At 39.8% G+C, this 15,600-nt stretch overlaps 1 protein-coding gene across 1 annotated transcript in view; it reads left to right on the forward strand.

Moving 5' to 3' along the window:
• The window catches only part of LOC121504735 (golgin subfamily A member 6-like protein 22), a 34,905-nt gene that overhangs the window by 3,820 nt on the left and 15,485 nt on the right, over positions 1–15,600 (forward strand). Inside the window, exons 2-4 of the mRNA XM_041779783.1 lie at positions 36–215; positions 5,827–6,090; positions 13,487–13,672. Coding sequence (XP_041635717.1) covers positions 36–215; positions 5,827–6,090; positions 13,487–13,672 — 630 coding nt within the window. The remainder of the gene's footprint in view (positions 1–35; positions 216–5,826; positions 6,091–13,486; positions 13,673–15,600) is intronic.

Below are 15,600 nucleotides of genomic sequence, written 5' to 3' on the forward strand. Positions count from 1 at the left end.
TGACTTTGTTTTTTTTCTTTTTTTTTCATCTTCAGATGTCACACAGCAGCATGTGTGTAAGGAGGAGGAGGAGGTTGAACCTGAGCAGCAGCTCTGCCACAGGGACAGGAAGTCCAGTCTGGACCAGGAGGATCCAGAGCCTCCACAGATAAAGGAAGAGCAGCTCAAACAGGAGGAGACTGAGATGTTGATGTTGACTCCTACTCAGGAGGAAAGTGAGTTGGTGTAGTATCTGCAGCATCCACAGTGTTTTGTTTGTTTACAGACTCAAAACAGCTAGAAAAAATGTCTTTAGAGGCCTGTCAGACTGCTTAGAAAGGAAGACTATTCATTGCGAGAAATTATGCAGAAACTTTGAATCTCTTAGTGTGATGTTAACTAGTCCCTTCAGAGAGCAGCTCAAACTGGCTCTAACAAGGGCAGAGAAAGGAGTGGCAGGCCTTATGCACAATTGTGCAAGAAGATAAATATCTGAGAGTGTGAAGTTAAGACTAAGTCCCCTCACAGGTCCTCAGAGGCAGCTGCACTAAATAATATCTACCCAACACCAGTGTCAGCATCAACAGTGAAGAGGCAACTTCAAGATGCTGGACTTCATAGCAGAACTGCCAAGAAAAAGCCATATCTCAGACCAGCCAATAAAAAGAAAAGACTGAGATTGGCAAAGAGCACAGACATTTGACACTGGAAGGCCAGAAGAAGGGTTTTGGGACAGATGAGCCCAGGGTTTAAGGTCTTCAGATCAAACAGATAAACATTTACAAGACGCAGAACAAATGAAAAGATGCAAGAACAGTGCTTAAAAGCGTCAGTCAAGCATGATGGTCTGGGGTGCTTTGGAGGGGATAAAATGTAAGGTTTTTAAAGAGTGGAAGGGACTGTGAGGAAGGACAGCTAAGATTTTGCAATGCCATGCCATTTATCCTATAGACAGCACTTGACTGGGGCCAAATTCATGGTACAACAGAACAATGACCCAAAACACACCCCCAAAATGTTTGAGCAATATTTAAAGATTAAGGAGTCAGCCAGAATTCTGGCTGTAATGGAGTGGCCAGCACAGTCTCCAGATCTGAACCCTATTGAGCTGTTGTGGGAGCAGCTTAACTGTATGGTATGGAGGAAGACTCCATAAAGACAATCCATTGTGTAGGAAATGCTCCAGGAAGTATGGGGTGAAGTCTCATCAGAAACTGAGAGGTTTAATGCCTAAGGTCTGTCAGGATGTAATTGATGTAAAAGATGTCTTTAGTTGTTGGTGAAGGCAAAATTTGAAGAACACATTCATCATTTCCATAAAAATCAGTATTTCCAAGTCTGACAATGTCAGCGTACCTAGTTCATTTGCTATATTTCTTATCCAGACTAATTTCATAAGCGCTTCAATGGAAAACAAAATTTCCAAGTGATCCCAAACTTAGCAGTAGTGTATATGGAACTATAAACTCACTGGATGACTGCATATTGAGTACTTTGAGTTTATAAACTCACCAGGAGGCTGCCATGTTTTGGTCCACACTGGCACTGTGGCGTCACTTAGCCGGAGCACTCCTCGCCGTTCCTATTCAGTGACCGATGTCTCAGACTGCCCAGCAGTGTTGGGGCTGTATCTCAGAGAGGCTGCACATCTAAAGCACAGAGAATTTTAAGATCTGTGGTCTCTTCTATGTTTTTCCTTGCACCACGAGTGGTTATCAGTCAAAATAGAAGGGAAAGTAATAAATACAGAGCCATATATACCTTTACGTCCACATCAGTAGAATATGTTTGAAATCTGTTTCTTGATGAACCAGATGAAGACAACAAGCTAAAATGTGTCTGTGTAATAAAGTTGTTCCCCAAACTTCTGCTATTTATGAAGCTTTCTGTTTCTACATGGCTTTAGTTCTTCCGGCAAAATAGACTGTTGTATCATCTGCATACATCATCATATTAGCCGTCTTTAATGCCAAAGGGAAATCATTGGTGAAAATAGAATACAAAAGAGGTCCAAGACAACTTCCTTGAGGCACCCCATGTTTAACCTGTTTTAGATCTGACTCACTTCCATTAAAATAAACCATTTGCCATTTTGATTGTAAACAGAGCAGAGGATGAAAACCCATAACATTTTAATTTTGCTAATAATAATTCATGATCAAGAATATCAAATGCTGCAGAAAAATCAAGAAAAACAGCTCCAATCAGTTTCTTTTGCTCAATATCATTACACCAATCGTCTAGCATTTGGGTCATAGCTGTTGCTGTGGAATATTTATCCCTATTAGCATGTTGAAAATCAGTGAAAAGGTTATTATTGGAAAAAATATAATTGAATTTGCTCATACTCAATTCTTTCCATTATTTTGCTCAGAACTGGCAATAAACTTATAGGTCAACTGTTTTCTTCAGAAAACTGCATCTTTTTGTTTTTTAGTATTGGTATAATTTTTGCAATTTTCCATCCTGCAGCCATATATTTTTGGTCAAACATAAATTAATTATATGTGTAATCACTGGGGCCACAACAGCAACAATAGGTTTCAATAACCATCCATCAAGAAAATCAACCCAGGTGACGTATTCTAACAAGTCATTAGCATTACTTCAACTTTTGAGACTGAAACATTCTTGAACTCAAAATTACATTCTCTGCTCTTCATGATTTGGTTGATTGATCTTACTGCGAGATCAGTGTTGTTATGCTGTACAGTACTTTTTAGCTTATCAATTTTATTTATGAAATAATTATTAAAATGATTTGCAATGTCCTTAGGTTTCGTTAAAAACACACCTCCAGTTTTTAAGTAAGATGGTGAAGACTGTGTGGCCCTTCACTAAAAGATTTAATGTGCTCCGTAATCTTTTACTGTCTTGTTTGATATCCTGAACTATGTTGCCATAATATTCTTTTATCTTTCTCCTATTTAATTTCGTAACAAAATTCCTCAATTTACAATAAACTTGCCAGTCAGATTTAATACCAGATGATAAGGCGTTTTGTTTTGCCTGATCTCTTTCTATCATGTATTCTTTTATTTCTCTGTCCAACCATGGTGAATTTATAGTTTTCACTGTGGATTTTCTCACAGGTGCGTGCTTATCTATGACACTTATTAATGTGTCATTGAAAACCTTAAAGGCATCTTCAGGATCGTCCAGCAACAAAATATTTGATAGCTTAGCATTTTAAACATCTCTCACATATTTTCTTGCATCAAATGTTTTGAGTGATCTTCTTTTAATTATTCTAAAACCCTCCTTTGGCACCTTTGTTTTCCTAACTATTGCAATCAAGTTATGATCGCTACAACCTATAGGCATAATACAGTTTTGGAGCAGATCTCAGGTGTGTTTAAATAGAGATGATCAATACAAGTTGCTACCCTCCTGCCATCATTATTAAAGCTGATTCTTGTATATTTATCTATTGCTTGAGTTAATCCTGAAGCTGCACATATATCTGATAACTTCCTCCTCATTGGACAGGAGAAAGACTTCCAGTCTACATTCATATCTGCCATAAAATATCGTTCAAAATTGCTACTACAAGCAGAGTCCAGCATTTCACATATTTTATCTAGATATTCATAATTAGCACTGGGGGTCTGTAGCCACATCCTATAAGTATAGGCTTGAGATACTTTAAATGTACTTGCAACCAGAGAGCTTCAATATTCGATTGCATTAAATCCTGCCTTATTGTTACAGGTAGGTTGAGCTGCACATAAATGCAAATCCCACCTTCATAGGCATTTCTATCTTTCCTATAGATATTAAACCCCTCAATCATCAATGATGTGTCCTCAAACGTAGAATCTAAATGTGTTTCAGATACTGCTAGAATATGAAATTTATTTGACAAGATTATACTCTCCACTTCATTTAATTTATTCCTAATGCTACATATATTAATATGGGCCATTCTTAGGCTTTACTTTGGTAATTTATGTGACATCAAATAGAGTGTACATTCTATCTGGTCTTATTTGGATTAATTCCAGTTCAGAGCAACAAAAAATACACTTAACATTATATAACCCAAAAACATATAAAATAATAATAGTAATATTTTAACACTTTGCATTGTTGCAGACATTGTGCCACTCGTCTATCCATGAGAATCAGCCAACCTCCCATATTGGCATGTAACTAATGTCAATTCTATTTAATCCTCCTGAAACCTAGATTGAGCTAACGGTTACATTATCACCATTAAATCAGATTACATGATAACATTAGATTACAACATGAAATGCTTTTTCTTTAATACTCACTCATAGTTAAGTCAAATTTAGATGTAAACAATTAATCTTCCATACATTCAGTCTGTATTCAGTATGCTTACCACACAGGTTTACCATAAGTCCTCTAACTTTCCCTGTCAGGGTAAATTATGTTTGATCCGTCACCACATGAGCAGTCCGCGCTCTCGCTGTTCACCTCACTCCCTCACCTCCTCACAGCTTGCGCATCTTCTTAAGATTATTTCTGAGTTCAAATGTCATTCTGTAGACCTAATCCAAAATCCGAAGCGTGGGTCAAGTTCCAGTCACTGTCCAAAGGTCCATTGCTTCCATCTCCAATTACGCACAGCAATTAAGTAGCTCCTTCAGCTTTAGTCCGCCTCGATGTTTACTGACAAATGCAGCGACGGTTTAATCTTTTCTTCAAAGAATTTCTCCGCCGAGATCTTTCTGGAAGATCTTTTTTTCTCTGTTGAAAGTTAGAAGAAGAGTGGCCGGATAAATCAGACCACATTGAATGCCAGCCTGAAGCAGCTTTCCCCTGACATTGTTAAACAGCGCTCTCCTCTTTGCAGTTTCTGTGGTCAGATCAGGGAATGTTTTCAGTTTCACGTTTTTGTACTCCAGCACTTTTTCTTGTTTTGCTATTTTCAAAATAGCTTCCTTCGTCTCGAGTCGTTGCATTCTTACAATCATAGGCCTTGGACCAGGGCCTTTGCTGGCAATTCTGTGCGCAATCTCTATGTCGGGAGGGCCTGGGAGCTTCTTTTGTCCCTGAAAAACTTCTTTCAGGAGCATAGACATGTATTCAGTAGCATTATCACCTTCAACACCTCTGTCCAGGCCAAAGACTCTTAAATTAAATCTCCAACTGTAACCCTCCATTCTGTCAATTTTTTCACTCAGCTTTTTGTTTTCTTGATGAAGTGTACTGCATGCTTTACGAAACGCACCACATTCTCTCTCCATTTTGTTTATTTGATCCGACTGACTAGACAGCAGCATCTCTATTCCAGTCACCTTTTCAGCACATGACTTCACATCAAGTTTTATAGAATTAAGCTGCGGCTGCAGATCATCCATATGTACTTTCAGCTCCTCTCATATAATCAAGCAGATTAATTCAGACAGTTCCTTTTTATCCATCTCTTTTACTGGTATCTGTGCTGCAGCTAAGTCAGGTGAATCACTGCCAGGTGGAGCTGAGATTGGCGCCTGCTTTTCTCCCTGTTTTCTTCTGGTCATTAGACTTCAAGACCACTCTGCTTCAGTTCGGATGTAATAAAGTCCACGATTATATTAGGATTCAGGAATTTCAAGAGAAATACGCCTCACCAAACTTGAGATTTAACCCTAGTATCTTGGAGTTTTGGCATCCTCCGCATTCCACCATGTCTCACGTGCCACCGGACATGACAAGTCACTTAACAGGTATGTGACATTGTAGTGTATGTGACAAAAACTGCACATACTTTTACACACAGTCTGGGAGATTTTAAGACCCTTAGGCTCCAACAGTCAGTTTTACAATACATACTGGTGCTGTGTTTGTCCTGTACCTTCACTTTGTTTGGTCATTGTTTTGTTTTTGTATCTCCAGACGTCCCGCAGCAACATGTGTGTAAGGAGGAGGAGGTTGAACCTGAGCAGCAGCTCTGCCACCAGGAGAGGAAGTTCAGTCTGGACCAGGAGGATCCAGAGCCTCCACAGATGAAAGAGGGGCAGGAGGAAGAGCAGCTCAAACAGGAGGAGACTGACATGTTGATGTTGACTCCTACTCAGGAGGAAGGTGAACAGAGTGAAGCAGATGGACAAAATGAACACCAGCTCCTTTCTGAAAAACTATATCCCTGCACACACACAGGTCAGTATCCTTTCTCCTGTGACATCTGTGGAAAAAGATTCCGTATGAACACATGTTTAAAGAAGCATGTTCGTATTCACACAAGTACAAAGCAGCATACCTGTGATGCCTGTGGGAAATCATTCACACAGAAATATAATTTAGACCAGCACTTAAAAATCCATACAGGTGAAAAACCATTTACCTGCACAACATGCAACAAGTCTTTCAGACAAAAAGTTAATCTGACAGAACACTTGAGAATACACACAGGTGAGAAGCCTTTCTCCTGCAGCACCTGTGGGCAAAAATTCCGTCATAGAAGTTATTTCAATCGGCACATTCTTGTGCATGCAGTTAAAAAGCCGTACACCTGTGGTACCTGTGGAAAATCATTCACACAGAAAGGTAGTTTGGACAACCACTTAAAAATTCATACAGGTGAAAAACCATATACCTGCATAGTGTGCAACAAATATTTTAGACTTAAAAGTTCATTGACAGTCCACATGAGAATTCACACAGGTGAGAAGCCTTTCTTCTGTACAACCTGTGGAAAAACATTCAGTCAGAGAACACATTTGGATCTTCACATTCATACTCACACAGGTGAGAAGCCATATGAATGTGGTACCTGTGGGAAATCATTCACACAGAAAGGTACTTTGGAAGATCACTTAAAAATCCATACAGGTGAAAAACCATTTACCTGCACAGCATGCAGCAAATCTTTTAGGCACAAAAGTCATTTGACGGTCCACATGAGGATACACACAGGTATAAATCCATACACCTGTGGTACCTGTAGGAAATCATTCACACATAAAGTTAATTTAGACCAGCACTTAAAAATCCAAACAGGTGAAAAACCATTTACCTGCACGGTGTGCAGCAAATCTTTCAGGCACAAAAGTCATTTGACAGTCCACATGAGAACTCACACAGATGAGAAACATTTTCCCATTAACAGCTGTGCATAAAGATTCTGTCAGTCTACACATTTGAATCAGCACATTCTTACTCACAAAGGTACAAAGCTGTACACCTGTGGGAAATCATTACACAGAAATATCCATACAGGTGAAAAATCATATACCTGCATAATTACAACAATTTTTTTGGACTAAAATGTGATTCGACAGTACACATGAGAACACACGCAGGTGAGAATCCTTTCTCCTGTAACACCTGTGGAAAAAGATTATTTTGTTGGTCACAGATTGATTTCAGTGATCCAAAGAGCCCTGAGATACAATCCCATCCATGAGTTTATTTGAAAAACAAAAAGGTGAATATTAATGACACTCAAATCCAATTTGTATAATTTGGAACACAGTGAATGTTCACCTTTGGCTGGTACACAGCTATGTGCTGACAAGTTGAAGAGAGAAACAGAAACTGCATGAGCTTTGAGGATTTGCATTTTTGATGGCAATGAAAATGAGAAACGTGTTTTTACACAAATGTATTTTATTTAGAATAGTTTAACGAATGCTTGAATTTCAGAACTAACGTGTTAACTACATGTAACATTACAGTACTGTGAGTTTTCTAATGGCTTCACTTGAGGCGAGGTATTCTGCTGTCTGTTCTTTATGAAGTCTTTGAGGGTGTTTTGATCGAGTGGTCTGCTTCAGATCAGTTAAATACTGTACTGGTTATTTGAAGATAACCTGATTTTGTAGGAGGGCCAGTTTTCTTTGAATCACATAGTTAAAGATGTTTATATTATTCACATGTTGAAAATGGAATACCACTCAATATTTGTCATCTCTTGTTTAGTATCACATATTCCTATTCTGTTTTGGTGTGTTTTTTATCACATTAAAATAGTCAAACAAAAAACAGACAATGATTCATTATTATACTATTTTTAATAACAAGCAAAGGAAGTGAAAGTTTGTCATCATAGATTTATTACCAATGCTTCCTTTACTACAGGAGTGTCCAAATTTTTTTCCACTGAGGGACACATACAGAAATATTTCAGACTGGTGGGGCCACTTTCATATTTCTCACTTTGAGGATATTTAATTTAGTAAGACAAATGCAATGTAAGTTAATACACACTTAGTGATTGAATACACCTAAATGGCTTGTTAATGGCTGATGAGGCAAATAGACTTTTTCAGGATTTGGGGGAGCCAATCAGCAACAATGGTTTAACAGAGGGCAGAGGCAGTGATAGGCAAGGGTGGAAAGAAATAGTTTAAAGTGGCAAAAACAGGCAGAAAAACAGTGATGGAAAGGGCTTAAGACAACAAGACTACGGTTATCTAAAAATATTCACAGATAGCTCTAAAAATGAATAAGAATGCGTGGGTATTGGTGTATTTATTCCAGAGTTGGTGGCAGTCATCGTTGGTTTGCAGTGGGTGTTGGTGTGCACTGATTCAGCAGCAACTCTAGAAAGCATTCAATCAGCAAAATCAAGCAGAGAAGACTCTCTCGTAGAGCTACAACATAGCCTGCTAAGACTTCACAGGGGTGGTGTGGATGTACAGTTCTGTTGGGTACCAGCACATGAGGGGTTGAATGGTAAAGAGATTGTGGACACATTAGTTCAAGAGTCACTAAGAAATGAGAATAGAAGCAGAGGAGAGACCTAACAGGTACAACTTCTCCAAGGCAAGGTGGGATGAGTTCCAGGAAACGACTCTATATTTGATATGTGAAGTTGACAGTGAGGGTTCTGTAGATAGTTGGAAAAAGTCCCTTACTTCAGTTATTCACAAAGCAGCTCAGTCAGCAGTGCCACTACCAGTCTTTGCCCTGCACCTTCAGATGACTAAAACCAGCCCTGCCTCTCACCTGCAGCTCTCCAGACACAACGTTTCACCCTGCCTCATTTTGGAGCTTTGGTTTTATATTTCCGCTCTTTTGACAGTATTTATGATCATTAGTGCATTAAAGATCAAATAAAACACCCACGTTTGGACAAATTTCTCTAGATATGACGTTATCTCCATGTGTGATCCATGTGTAACGCTCATTGATGACGCACATTGGCACAATTGTCAGAAGATCTGGGTGTGAGAGAGCATCGGCAGGAAGTGGCTGGAGAAAAAGTTAAAATGAGGAAATGGGAAGCTTCAGAATAAACAAGACAGCACACCTCAATGAATGAGCAAACTGTAGAGACGCAGCACCGGCGGACTTCCTCTGCTTTCTTCTCTGACACACACTCCTCCATCGAGTGCATCCGACGGTAATAAAATACGGTTTTAAAATAATAAACGTTTAAAATTTGGAATTTAAAGCCCGTCTTCTTTATATGGGTAACAGATTTATTGGTGTGAACTTCCATGAATCTTTACTGATGACAGTGTTTACCTTCATAAAGGTTTTTAGTTCAAGTTTGTGCAGCTGTCAACAGACACGCTCAGCCAATGAAGGCAGCGACACACAGGATATTACACTCAGGATATTTGACCCACTAAAAAACCCAAGTTCTTATACCAAACTCTTTACCTAATGTAAGGTTGCAGTGCTTCTTGCTTGAACATTGACGGCATTGACAGCATCTTTTAATTATATAAACATTTGTGTGGTGAACACCGTACCCCCCAGGGGCCTCGTTTATAAACTCTGGTACCCACAAAAGAAAGCGTACATCACTAGTAAGTAACGTTTGGGATTTAAAAAAAAAAAAAAAAAACTTGACGGGAAAATGTGCGCACCTCCACGGCATCTCTGACCCTGCCATACGCACAAAATCTGGATAAACGGGAAACTGACCTCAACAGTAGAAGGATGAAATTAAAGACTAATGTGAAATTGATACATTTGTGTGGAATAATCAAACATTACACATATATGAAGGATATATTTGCAAAAACGGAAAAAAAAGAAGACAAATTTACATTGATGCCCGAGGGAGTGCGTGAACGCACGCACGTGCGCGTGCCCACACACATAGCCTTTATTATTGAATCAATCATGTTCTGTCATTGTGAAACAAACCCTACATGTTATTATGATATCCATTCACATAAACAGTAAGGCGGACAGTAACCGTGCTCCCAAAATGTGCCATACAAATACAGATTTACATTTATAATCATTGTAATTAAAATGACATGATCAATGACATGATCGCTTCTGGCGCATTTGGTGCATCCGTGTCCCCCTCCGCCTCCGTCACCACACCGCTCAGGAGGGACTCCCCAACGATCCCCGCCAGCTTGTCGTCTGTGGGGATGAGCTCCGATGTGCCCTTTCCCCTACCTGTCACACAGACACTCTTCCTATGGAGAGCGATGCGCCTTTTCGCCTCCACTTTTATGTCGGACCATTTCTTTTTACTTCAGCCACAGTCCGACCCTCTGAGGCAACGTTATTTACAACATCAGCCACATGCTTTCACTCTTTTGCCTTTCTGGCGTTAGTGATGCCCAAACTGTGCCCACCAAATAAGACCCTGCGTGTGTTCACCTCTCCTATTAATATCGCGACCTCACATTGAGTGGAATTTCTTTATTTCGCTTGTTTTCCCTCTTGTTCCATTGTCAAATGGGTATCATTGAATATTCATCATGGGCGTTCACCTAACCTTTTATAGGCACCATATGGGCGGGGCAAAGCGTTTCCTCACGTGCGATAACTTTAGTGTTGATTGTGATTTATAAATGGAAACAGGCGTAGGATACACAACGTGGCGTACGTTTTTTTTCACGGCTAAGTTCAGATGTATCAAGAGTGAAATGACCGTGGAAATGTGTGGTGCCTCAGGGACGTCTCAGGGACAGCGTTTGATCTGCACATCAGAGACACATGAGCAATTAACACTGATGAACAATTAACACACACACACACACACACACACACACACATCACTGCAATTACATGTCTGGATATAAAAGCATGCACTAAGTGGTGAAAATACTTACCGTTAACAACAATGGCTGCTTTAGCAGTAATAGAAGACATTGTAAAAATGGTGCAATATGAAGAGAGCGTGTGTTTAGAAACAGGATTTACTGGCGCATGATGACTAGGGCTGCAACGATTGGTTGGCATAATCGACTATGTCGACTATAAAAATTAAGTCTACAAGGACATTCAAGTGTCAACTAATCGTATTATTGTTTTTGGTATTGGTAAAATCAAATACCGGCCAGTAAAAACTCATCTGTACTTGCAGCCAGCCTCACACCAGATCATGTTGACATGTCCTTGCACTGCAATTTAAAGAAATTGTAATCTATTGTTCAGTCACTTTGGCTGGAAGTTTGATTTGTTTACATTAAGCTTTATTTGTACTTTTGGACTTTGGATGGGCAATTTGCTTTATTTATTTTTATGGACATACCAGTCACTTTAAAGACAGCCATCCTTTAGTTATTTGTAACCTGCAAGGCAGGTGAATTGCTTCTATTTAAACTGCTACCATTCACGTAAAATGGTGATCCAAAATAGCATGCAAAATAATCGTGATTGATCGACTACATGAAATTTATTGATAGCTTAGTCGACATAAGAAATCATTAGATGCAGCTCTAGTGATGACAACTGGCTCATCGGCCGCTTTAGGTTCCCAAGGGCAATCCTGGAACTGTGCGCAGAGCTGCGGCCGGGATCGCGATACAGCGATACGCTGCTGTATCCATCCAGGTGCTGACCACACTGGAGTTCTTAGCAACTGAGGCGTTCCAGAGGGCGCTGGCCGACCGATAGGGACTGTGCCAGTCAACCCTGAGCCGAGCCATGCCATCATTGTGGGGTGGAATTATCCACACGTCCGCCAGGTACATCAAATTCCCATACAATGCAGCTGAACAGGTCAACATTAAAGCACAATTTGCAGTGAAAGCAGGTTTTGCTACTGTAATCGGAGCTATCGACTGCACACACATTGCTATAAAAGCGCGTTTTTTTGTTTTTTTTTGTTTGTTTTTTTACTGGTTAAATTACAGCTTAAGATCTTTTCAACAAGCCCCTGATTGTCTCTGTGTGCAAAATACTCATGTTAATAACCCCGTGCATTAAGTGTGAAATCCGTGCGTAAAGTATGAAATCCGTGTGAAAAGTGTGAAATGTCTTAATCAGCCTCACCTTTCCTCTGGCGCACTTCTGCATTAATTTGCAACAATAGTGTGTGATCCATGTAAGTAGTGTATACAATTAATAGTTGGAATCTGTAAATCCAGTTTACTTTGTCTGCTTTGCGGCGACTCTATGTTCAAACGGGGTGAGCCCCTCTTCTCCTAGCCCCCTGCCTGTTTTGGCCAAACTTTGGCGCTTCACATCTACCTTGATGTCAGACTACTTCTTCAATTAAGCATGTGTGCGCTTTTCTGACCCCACAGCACTGACAGCCTCACACACACTCTCCCACTCACTTCTGTTGCGTTTACAGTTCATGCCGACAGCGTGCTAAAGAGGACATTTTTGCGCACTCCCACTTCAGTTACAAGCATCTCCAATAGGCTTTATGCAGGGCAGGGGGGGGCGTTTTTCCGGTGGAAAATAAGGCCGCTTCACAACTTCCGCCTAACTATACGTGCTAGGCTCGGAGCATTTAGGAATCTAAATGCTCCTATACTGCCCTAATTTGTCCCTTTCATTGTTTTTTTTTTTGTTTTGTTTGTTATTTTTGTTTACTCTATCATCATCGCTTGGCGTCCAAACATGCTAAAATGATGTTTCAAAAACAGGTTAAAAGCACTTCTGGACATCGTTGCTGTGTGCTGCAATGTACATCTTCAGCTAAATTTAACTCGTCATTGACAGTCAGCTCAGGTAACTCATGCAAACAGCGGGTAAACCGCAACAAATTTGCCATCAAACGCCTTTCTCTTCTTCCGACTGGAAGTGTGGGAGCCGTCTAATGCCAAATGCGGAAGCAGTTCATACATAGAGAGCCCATTCGCTTTCTTTGAAGTTCTTTTTTTTCCGTCAGGCGCAGGGCTCATTTAAATATGATTTGATTATGATGTGTGTATTTAAATGGGGGTGTGGACAGGGGGGAGTCGGGTACTCCAACATGTGCGCTAAATTCTTAGTTGATTGGGTTGTATAAAGGAAATGTGCTTGGGTTCATGCCTGCGCACAGATTCATACATCTGTATATTTTTATGCATACAATGTTTTCTGGATTTCAGTCAGAAATCCACGGAAGTCTTTGTACATGAGGCCCCAGGAGTGCTGCAGGACCAGGCGGCCTCAGGTCTTCAGGTTCAGGCCAGCTGAGTGAGGCCATTGGTCATTCTGTTCAACCTGAGCCTGAAACTGGGAAGACTGCTATGCCTCTGGAAGTGTATGATCATGATGATCAGTCTTAAAAATAACAAAGAATATGCTTTTTATATCATGTGGTATCGCATAGGTCTAAAAGATTTTGGCTGAACAAACAGTTATATATTGGCACAAATGACTTGTTTCCTCCCCTGACTTTGTTTTGTTTTTGTCTCTCCAGATGTCCTGCAGCAACATGTGTGTAAGGAGGAGGAGGTTGAACCTGAGCAGCAGCTCTGCCACCAGGAGAGGAAGTCCAGTCTGGACCAGGAGGATCCAGAGCCTCCACAGATTAAAGAGGAGCAGGAGGAAGAGCAGCTCAAACAGGAGACTGACACGTTGATGTTGACTCCTACTCAGGAGGAAGGTGAGCAGAGTGAAGCAGATGGACAAAATGAACACCAGCTCCTTTCTCACAACTCTCAGGTTGCTGAGAATCAAGACCTAAATCTTAGATGGAAAAGGTCTTTTTGTTTGAGTCATTTTAATTCCTTATACACCGCTTTCCACATTATTAAGCAAATGACATTTTTCTCTTTTTTTCCAAAATATTAATGCAAATGGCACCAGAGTGTTTTTCAAGTCATCAGCCATCACAGCATAATTCAAATGTTTTTGAACAATCATCATAATGATAACCATTATTTAAAAAAAAATAAAAACCTCAAAATGCATTTTTCCACATTATTAAGCAGGCCACAGGTTTCAGCAATACGGGAAAGAAAAAGGATCTCTCTGCTGCCGAAAAGTGTCAAATAGTGTAATGCCTTGGACAAGGAATGAATACATTAGATATTTCGTGAAAAATTAATCCTGATCAGCTTACTGTGATACTGTGTGGCTGATTCAGAGCACAGATGGGTTCGTGCAGATAAAGGCATAATGAGGAAGGTTTCTGCCAGACACATTCATCAGATTAAGAGAGCAGATGCTAAAATACCATAAAAAGTAGCAAACAGGTATTTGAAGCTGCTGGTGCGTCTGGAGTCTCACCAACCTCAAGGTGTAGGATCCTCCAGAGGTTTGCAGTCGTGTATAAACCTACTATTCAGCCGCCCTATCCAATGCTCACAAGCAGAAACTGTTGAAGTGGGCCCAGAAATACATGAAGACTCATTTTCAAACAGTCTTGTTGACTGATGAGTGCTGTGCACTCTGTAGCAAAATTTTCTTCATGCATGACAATGCACCATCTCATGCTGCAAAGAATACCTCTGTGTCATTGGCTGCTACGGGCATTAAAGGAGAGAAACTCATGGTGTAGCTCCATCCTCCCCGACCTCAACCCTACTGAGAACCTTTGGAGCATCCTCAAGCTAAAGATCTATGAGGGTGGGATGCAGTTCACATCAAAACAGAAGCTCTGGGAGGATATTCTGACATCCTGCAAAGAAATTCATGCAGAAACTCCAAAAACTCACAAGTTCAATGGATGGAGGAATTGTGAAGGTGATATCAAAGAAGGGCTCCTATGTTAACATGGAACTTGACCTGTTAAGATGTTTTTGATTGAAATAGCTTTTGATTTCAGTTAATATGACCTCCTAATGCTGCAAATCCAACAAATAACCATTTTCAGTTCTTTACAACCAGTGTTTTAAAACTCCATACATCCATTTTCTATACCGCTTATTCCGTTCAGGGGAGAATATGCAAACTCTGCACAGAAAGACCCTGGCCCTGATCGGGATAGGAACCAGCAACCTTCTTGCTGTGAGGCAACAGCGTTAACCCCTGCGCCACTGTGCCACCCATTTCAAAGAAATAAAAAACAGAAAAAAAAAAAAAAAAAAAAAAAGAATAAAGTGGAAAAGTGCATTTTTTTTTTTTTTTTTTGTTTTTGTTTTTTTTTAAATAATGGTTATCATTATGAAGTTTGTTCCAAAACATTTGAATAATGCTCTAATGGCTGATGACTTGAAAATACTCTTGTCATTTGCAATAATATTTTGGAAAATAAGAGGAAAAATGTCATTTGCTTAATAATGTGGAAAGCAGTGTAGTTTTAGTCATGAAAATGGCATGAGTTAATTTCTTTTAACTATTTTCATTATCCATATTGTAAAATGAATTACATAAACACTCATATTGATACCCTATTTAAGATTTTATTACTTTAAAATATACTGAAGAAAACTCTGATGTAGCTTGAATGCCCTCTTAAAGTGTTTCGAGCAGTTAGATGACTATAAAGGTGATATAAAAGGTCAAATCCATTTAAGAGTCCAGCACAAACATTTTAGTGTATGTGACAAAAACTACACGTACTTTTACACACAGTCTGGGAGATTTTAA

Source organism: Cheilinus undulatus, linkage group 22 (assembly GCF_018320785.1).
Source record: "Cheilinus undulatus linkage group 22, ASM1832078v1, whole genome shotgun sequence".
Classification (NCBI taxonomy): Eukaryota; Metazoa; Chordata; class Actinopteri; order Labriformes; family Labridae; genus Cheilinus; species Cheilinus undulatus.